Consider the following 8,430-nt stretch of genomic DNA (forward strand, 5'->3'; position numbering starts at 1 on the left):
TTGTCCAAGTATCTAACGTGTTTCCATGTGAGTATTTGTATTTACATGGCACTTACAAGCTCTTAGATCAAGGCCTCATTTAATTAGCAGTGGGTATGTATTAAAATACAGATGGAGATATTAATGCGTATACACATCTTTTAATACACACACACACACATTTTAATGACGTGACATCTGTCTTTTGAGGCTAAATGGTCAGGAGAAGTAAAGGTGAGGGGAAATAAAACATCTTCACTGAATGAAAATAGGTAGAGAAAACTTAACTGAGTTTTGGAAGTATAGAACATGCTGAGGAGAAAGGATGGCAGTAGTATTCAGCAGGTCCCTGACCCATCATTGGGAGTGTTGTTTTATATCAAGATGTTCTTCCACTGCTAAAATATTAAGAAACCAAGGATATTTCTGTAAGTTTTTTCTTTCAAATTCTCATTATACTTGGTGTAGAATTTTTGAAGGAGAGGAAATACATAATCTAAGCTATATATAACATTCTAATATCCAGTTGAAATAAAAAGAAAGTGGCAAAAAACAGACAATGAAGTCATAAAGCAGAAAATGAAAGTGGTAAGTGTCAAAAGCATATACAAGGGGGAAAACCTTAAAAACCAAAAAATGATGAAAGAAAACTTCTCTTACAGAATAATTAAATTTCAGGATTTTGAAGAAACAGGAGCCTATGGGTGACCTTCAAAGGATCCCAGCCTGTCTCTTAGTATTTATACAGGGGAAAGGAGGAACATAAGAGCTTGTCTTTATCATGAACACTTTTGGCTTGATACAAATTGGCCTCATAGTGTTGTGCATCACCATCATCTCCAGTCATCAGTGTAATCACCTTCCTTTACAGCAAAGAAAAGCGATAGAGAACAGCCTGCAACTTTTGGACAAAATGGGTGAAAAGTTTCCACAGCGATGTCTAAGAGAGAAAATGTCCTTCAAATTTCCTAAGCAGGTTCTAAAGCCCACACAGAAAGAGGCTGTTGAAGTGGCCATTGAAGAGATCTTCCAACACATCTTCTATATCTTTAGCAAAAATCTGACTCTAGCTGCTTGGGATGGGACAGCTTTAGAAAAATTCCAAAATGGACTTTATCAGCAAATTGAGCAATTGGAAGCATGTATAATCAAGAAGCAGACCCACTACTTTCGGAGTAAAGAAGTCAACAGGCTGAAACTGAAAAAGTACTTCCAAAAAATAGACTGTTTTCTTAAAGACAAACAACACAACCTGTGCTCCTGGGAGATCAGCCGTGCAGAAATGAGGAGATGTCTTCAATTGATTGATAAAGTCATAAGGAAGCTTTACAACTAAGGTACAAAGATTTTGACCTGATATAACTTAGCTTTTAGTATATTTATTTTTTGTTATATGATCTATCTTGTGGCAGTGCTTCTAGTTCATTTTGGTTGTATTTACATAATTATGTTGCTGAGATTTAGTTTTTTAAATGGAATGCATTATTCAGTGTTAGCAATTTTTCCCCTTGGCAAGCAAGGTGTCTACACTAGCTATAAAATTAATCCATATGACTTTTCAGTGAGGGTTACTCTATAGGAAGGGATTGTAATCTTATGACAAATAGTGTCATCCTATGGTGTTTTCTGCTGGGAAAATGCGCTGCCAATTTCCATCTCTATTTCACCTACGCGCATGTTTGTGAATGGACTACACATCCCTCACCTTACAGGAATTGATACATTTGTACTGATTGATTCTGTGCCAAAAATAAAATAGTATATTGTTTAAGTAGTCCTGGCTTAGGTTGAGACCATTCATTATTCTTTGAAAGTTGCTATGCTCTTTTCCAGTAGTGTATTTTTTTTAACATTTGAGTAATTCTAACATTTGATTTGTTCAAAGAGGTAAAGTAGTTCTACCAGGATTTGCCTACACAAGATACTGTTTGCAGTAGCTGTGGCTTCTGCAGTAACTTCTCAGTTGTATGTTATTTTAAGCAAAGTATCTTTTCTTTGCCTCCTCGAACTATCTAGGGGAAAGGCATTTTTTCCTTCCTGCTGTATTTCCAATTCACTTTCATTTCTTTCACAAGCTTATTTGAAATAACTTCTCCACATAGGCGTACCCTAAAGCCACACCTGCCTGTGGCACGTCCTGCCTGCTCATGGACATATTCATCCCAGCTACTGCAATCTCAAACGTCACCATTCAGTGCTGTGTTTTATTGCTGCGTGAAATTCTTGGCCTCTTTCCCTTTCCTCACAAACTGACCCACAGAAAGATATAGCCCTTGGTATTCCAACACATTTCCCCTCTGAACCACGTAGCCTTGAGTATTAATTGCAATACTATAAAATTCTTTAAAGCAACTTGCAATACTCTGGGCAAAAATCCACCAGTTTTGGTGAGGTCAAGCCAGGATTTTACCATTGGGAAATTGTCCTTGGGCAACTCCATTTCAGATGGTTGTGTTTCCCCTGGCTACTAGCTGTATGCTAGTAAGGCAGGGAACAGAGCTATACCCAGGCTCTGTTACCTCATGAATATCGATAAAAATTTGGTAAATACACAACAACTTAAAAAAAATACAGACACACACACACACAAACAAAAAAAACATACCCAAACAAAAAAAACCAACCAACCAACCAACCAACCAAAAAAACCTATTTCCTATGGCCAAGGCTGGTACACATTCGGCACAGGCTTGTGGGTCTGGCGTGAAGCAGCAGGGGAGAGCAAGCACAGCTGTGGCTCCCAGCTGAGGACAATGTGTCCCGGGGGCTGAAATTGCCAGAGGTTGGTTGAAGCATCAGTTGAGGTACCACTTTAAAGCTTTCCCTGATCTCCAGCCATTCAGAGGAGTGCCATTCTAAAGGGTGCAAATAAAAAGGTAAACAAAAAAAATTGTCTGGTAAGAGCAGTGGCAATGGTACACCAGATCTCAGGTACCATACCTATGACACGGGTCTCTTTTGCAGGGTGCACATTTTCTCTTCTCCACCACTCATGGATGCAAGCTAGAGAAATGACAAGAGACCTGAGAATCAGGTCTGAAGCTGAAGTACCAGAAATAAAACAAGCTAACAACTTCACCATGATCCAGAAGAACAGAAAAGATCAAAGAAACAGAGCAAAGTATCAGAGCCTTTTCTTTTTTGCCTGTTGACACCTTGCCACAAGTGTTAGAGCAAAACATGTATTTCTTGGTCTTTGTAAGTAATAGCACTTGAAATGGCCCTACTATGACGCTGTTTCAAATCTTATTCCTGCTGCTTGTTTGCTTTTTGTACTTCTTCAAGCCTGTACAATAAAATGACATTCAGCCTACTTACCTTACCAGTTCTCATATCCTAGGTGGTTTCTGCAATGCAGTAAACGGTTAGTGAAATAGCCTCATTTTTACTGAAACTTGGAAATAGCACGAAATATTTTCAGCTGTTCTCTCATGAACAATCCCAGTTTTCATTGCCTCATTTACCTGCAGTGGGAACATGTTAGTTTGTGGCCTGCTAATTGTTCAGAAATTCTCAAATCATTAAGCATTCTTTTTAGTTTATAGCTGTCCTTAAAAATCTCATTGCCAAATAAAAATATGTTTTGACATATTTCAGTCAAAGAGGTGCTCTGCAGTAGAGGCAAAACCAAACAAAACCAGAATGGGCACTAGAGGGCAAAGTGATATTATAGACAAATGTAAGAACTGTAGTTGAATGTGCACATATTTTGGCAGTACAGTGTTTCAGCTCTTCATGAACATTTTGCTTATCAGTAAACTCCTACTGGGTTCACAGAAGGGAACTGAAAGAAAAATGGGCTATTCTTGAAAGAAAGAACATCAGAGATGATGGACAGGAGCTCATAAACCAGCATTTGATTTCAATTACTTTTTAGCCAGTTCTGAGGCAATAGAAATTATTTGTACTGTGACAATGTCTAGAAGACCCATTTAAATATGGGGACCCTGGAACAGACATAGTTGCTAAATAAAAAGGAAAAAGAAAATAGCAAACAAATATATCTTTGGGGTTTTTTTGTTTTTGTTTTTAAGAAAGGTAGTCTTTAGAGTAAAGAGTCTTTAAAGCAAAGAAAGAAAGCCAAAGAGTAATAAGATCCTCTTTCTTCTCTTTGCCATTGTAACATTTTGGAGCAATCTGTATTTTATCATCATTGTGTTACCAGGTCAGCTGCGTATTATGCCTCTGGCTAACTGAACCCCTCTGGTATTTTTCCCAGGTAGTATTTTTCTAGAAGTTAAACAAACGTAGCAAAGTATAGTTTTTAGCATACATTATCGTCAAACAGAAATGAATGAAATAGTGAATGTGAAGTCTCAAATCCCAATCAGAAATTTAACATAGATGAAAAAAAATCCTTCCAAGATGGAACTACTTGTAGGTCAGAAAGTTTCATAAATTTTCTCCTAAGACTTATGCACCGGCGCTGTGCAGCACAGGTGGTAGTCACAGCTGTGGCTGTTCTCATGGCTGGGCTCGCAGCACCTTGCTTACAGGTGCTGTGCTGCACTTCTTGGGAAACTGCACTAAAAGTGATGGGGTTTTGTCTATGCAGAATCTGTTTTCTGGAGTAGATTTGTGGGACTGTGGTCAAATGCCCTGTGTCCCACAAGAAACTTCAGAATAGCTACAGCAGAACTGGAGAATGCTTATTCTGGAAAAAATTATTCATGATTCACAGTCAACTACAGCTGTCCAAAGCAATTCTTCCAGGGGTTTGGCCTGTTCTTCAACTCTGGCTTTACTTCATTTATAAATTGGGAAGTGGAGGGGAACGGCAAACACAAAACAGAGAAAAAACCCCAAAGCAAAACAGGACAGAAGCCTGTGGAAATAACTCTCCACATAATCACCCAGGATTAGCCCTTGTTGCTAGGAAGGACAGTCATGAACTCCAGAGCAGCGTTAGGGAAGCTGCAGCAGTGCCTGTGGTGGGGCAGACAGATGGACAGCAGGGCTGTGGGCTGGACAGGGGACTAGGAGCTGCTCATGGGGAAGAGGTGATACCCACTAACTTCTGCATCCTGCCAGTCCTCACCCCTTGCAGCCCGGCCTGACCCTTGTTGGGGGTAGCCCTAAACTGTTTTCCCCTTCCCAGTTGTGGAGGAACACTGGGTCCTTCCAGGGGACAATCAGAGGGGAGACCGAGAAATGGAGGTGACAAAGACACAGAATAAATCTTCAAAGAATGTGTCAGTCCTCAATTTTGACTGGGAGAATGAATTTGCTTTAGAAATTTAATACAAAGCAAAAAAAGGTGAACAAAGCAAGTAAGATTGCATTTGACACTTTCCAATTAAGTGACTGTGCTTTTTATTATCCAAAAATTCCTATTAATCCCCTTGTGAGCAAGGATAAGTGATTTGTATCAGTGTCTCCCACACCTCTGCTGACATCAAGAAATCCTGTTAAAGGGCAAGGGCTTTATGAGTGCTGAGGGCTCTTAGACGAGCGAAGTGTGGCAGGGACAGTGAGGACAACCTTCCTCAGCCTGTGCTGCAGCCCAGTCTGCAGACGGGAGGGCAGCAACGCACCACCGAGCCCACCTTGTTTCCAAACATGACTTGGGTTCTTTAATATTTGTGTCCTGGCTTAATTCCTTTTCTCTCTCTACAACATTAAAACTGAAATCCACAGCTCACGTGAACTGGCAACCCTCTGTTTTAATTTTGGGGGAGCTGCGAATAAAGCAGTGGTAAGGGATGAGTAGCTGAGCAGAGAAAAAGCAATATCCTCCCTCAGTTCTCTCCAGAAGCAGCTGCAAGGTTGATTCATTTTCTAAGACCAGCCTTCTTGATTCTAAGTGCTTGCAATTAGGATCCTAAAACCCCATTACCTTCTAAGCAAATAAAATAACCTTCTTTTGAAAGTGTGGAAGGAAACGCAGTTAACTCTCCTCTCTACAAAATAACTGTTAAAATACGGTAATGCACTTGTAAAGCCAAAATCCACATTAAGGACATTAAACACTGAGATTTCAAATAGCATATCTGCCCCCTGCACACCAGTTGCCGCCATGCCTGCTCACCATAACCCCTGCTGTTGGCTGCATTCCTCAATTTTCTTATCTTGGTGGGCCAGAACCTACACAGCTTCCTCTGGACTTAGCTGGAGTTCTGTGTTTTACAGTTCATTATCCCAGAAAGGAAATATCTTGACAGATATATTTATGTAAAACAGAAAGCTTTTCTTCTACTAAAGAAAAAAAGCCTGTTTGAGTTAAAATATTATTTTAAAACATTGCTCTCTCTTTAAGCAGTTAACATACTTCAAGTCTCTTTGGGTTCTAGGTAGAATCAGTTCTGGTCTCTTCTTTCTGGGAAAAGCTCACTTTGGCTGTAACATATTTTCTTGTGATTATAACTTTTTAATGGTTAAAAATGAGCTCCTGCTGCTTGTAGTAGAATTCATGCTGTTGTCCTTGGGACACGCATTAAATCCTGTCACAGCTACTCACATGTATTTAAAAAGGATTTCTGTTGAATGTGATTACTGGTCACTAGAAGTATTTCAAGATACTAAACCCTTCGTTTTCTCTCTCTCTCCTTTTTTTTTTTAAAGAAAAGTAGGGCATATCTCCCTCTCCTTCCTGGTTCTCCATAGCAGGGTAATGGTCACTGTTTGTGCAAACCATTAAACTCCTAGAAAATGTCAGAAGCTGTTATCATAATTTCTGTTATGAGTGACTTGGTAATTGCAAACAGTTAAAAAAAGGGGGAAAACTCCCAGCCCATCAAGCACCAATTCCTCATTACTGTAGTGGCATATTTGATAGGCCTGTGGGTCTCATCCAGCAATGAAACAGAGTGCAGTGGACTGGGTGGCACAGAGACCGTGTAAGTGTGACTCAATTCAGAACTGACTATGTCTTTGATATTTAGCTAATCCTTTCACTGCCTCCCCAGTAAAACCAGTGAATTTGCCACTTTGCTGAAAAGATGCTAGTGGGGAATGGGAAGGAAGGACAGGAAGCTCTACTAAAGGACAAAGAGTATTAAAAAAATAAGGAAGTAAATTTCGTGATGCTATTTACAACACACCCTGTAAAAAAACTAAATTGTAAAAAATTGTTACCCTAAAAAAATAGATTATATTGTCCCTGAATATGAGGATCCAGATTCTTTAAGAACAGTTATAGGTTATAATAATCAGCATAGAAAGAATCATCCTTTGCATAAGCTGCTTCCATGTAGAAATAGTTTTATGAAAAACAAGATTAAGGTGTATTACAGAAACACGACAGTTTGCATTTTTATCCTATGCTGAGAGCACAGTCAGTAGTTTTCTATTGATTATATCTGCCTGGGGATTGTGGTAATACTTTGTTGTCTGGGAGATCACTGCTTTAAAATAACGAATCCTAAAAATCATCATATTCCTGCGGAGTTGTAGGGCTGGTTGTGAGTAGAAAGGTCAATCTAGAGGCCAGATGAGCTGCTCCCAGGAGGTGACAAGTAAGGAGGGTAAGGCTGTTAGATCCCATCCAAGTGACATTTTTGGAGGTCTGGACTGGAGCTGGCAGGAGGCTCTTGTCCGGCTTCCCTCATCCTTCTGTCCTCGGCTCCAGCTGCAGGGCAGAGGCAAGGAGGTGCTGCCAGCCTGCTTGTTCTGAAATACCCTGCCTGGATGGGAGCTGAACTGTCCTGGAAGATGGTGAATGCAAAATATGACTCACAGACGACCAAAGCCAAACACACCAGCTGGGATTTTTTTTTCCTCCCAAAGAATTTCCAGACTTCATCCATTTTTCACGTGATGAAACTGTAAAGCTAAAACTCCTGGCAGCTCTGTTTCTGTTTGTTGGACCCTTGTGGCACGATGCTTGCTCGTTCAGCGCACCCTTCCTCATCCTGCAGCAGCCAGGAGCTTTGGTGTGACTTACTCTGCCACATGACGCCAGCAGGTCAGCTCTGGTGGGGCAAGACCTGTTTGCAAACCAGGGCCCCTTCTGAATTTACAAAATCTCCAGGCTGCAAGAGACACGAAGTTGGCGCAGCTGCTGCTTCCTCTTTTGCCCAGTTTGAGCGTGTAGACAAAAACTTTGACACTTTTCCCCATTGCTTGCAGCGTGGAGATGACTTTGCATCCTCTGCTGCCTCCGCACAGCCTTCCTTTTCTCGCTGGCAGCCTTGGTCACGCAACATATGCACAAGCAGCCCTGTGCAAATGCCCTGCCTGCTGGCGAGGAGGAGGAGTGCCCAGGACTCCACCACAGCAGCCCCACGGCCCCCAGACAACCCAGGATTTACTCTTGAAGTCAACAGTACTGGAGGGTGTGCTTCCAATGAGGCATCTGTTTAAGAGCTGTGATTTACCAGTGCTTAAACTAGTGTAAACCACTGGCCAAAACATAGGCTTGAATTCAAGTAGCCAAAAAATCTAATCATGGAGAACAGGAGACATAAAATTAGCAGTTAGGAACATTGAAAATTAATTTTAAGACACATGGTT

General features: G+C 40.7%; 1 protein-coding gene across 1 annotated transcript; it reads left to right on the forward strand.

Annotated features, from left to right (window-relative positions):
- Positions 1-760: 760 nt before the first annotated feature.
- Positions 761-1,315, forward strand: LOC308051953 (interferon alpha-1-like; the record flags this gene model as incomplete). The annotated part of the gene is made up of 1 exon (XM_080362635.1): positions 761-1,315. One exon carries the CDS (start codon positions 761-763, stop codon positions 1,313-1,315), a length of 555 nt encoding a protein of 184 aa, XP_080218761.1.
- Between the last annotated feature and the right edge of the window lie 7,115 nt (positions 1,316-8,430).

Source organism: Nesoenas mayeri, assembly GCF_963082525.1.
Source record: "Nesoenas mayeri genome assembly, chromosome: Z".
Classification (NCBI taxonomy): domain Eukaryota; kingdom Metazoa; phylum Chordata; class Aves; order Columbiformes; family Columbidae; genus Nesoenas; species Nesoenas mayeri.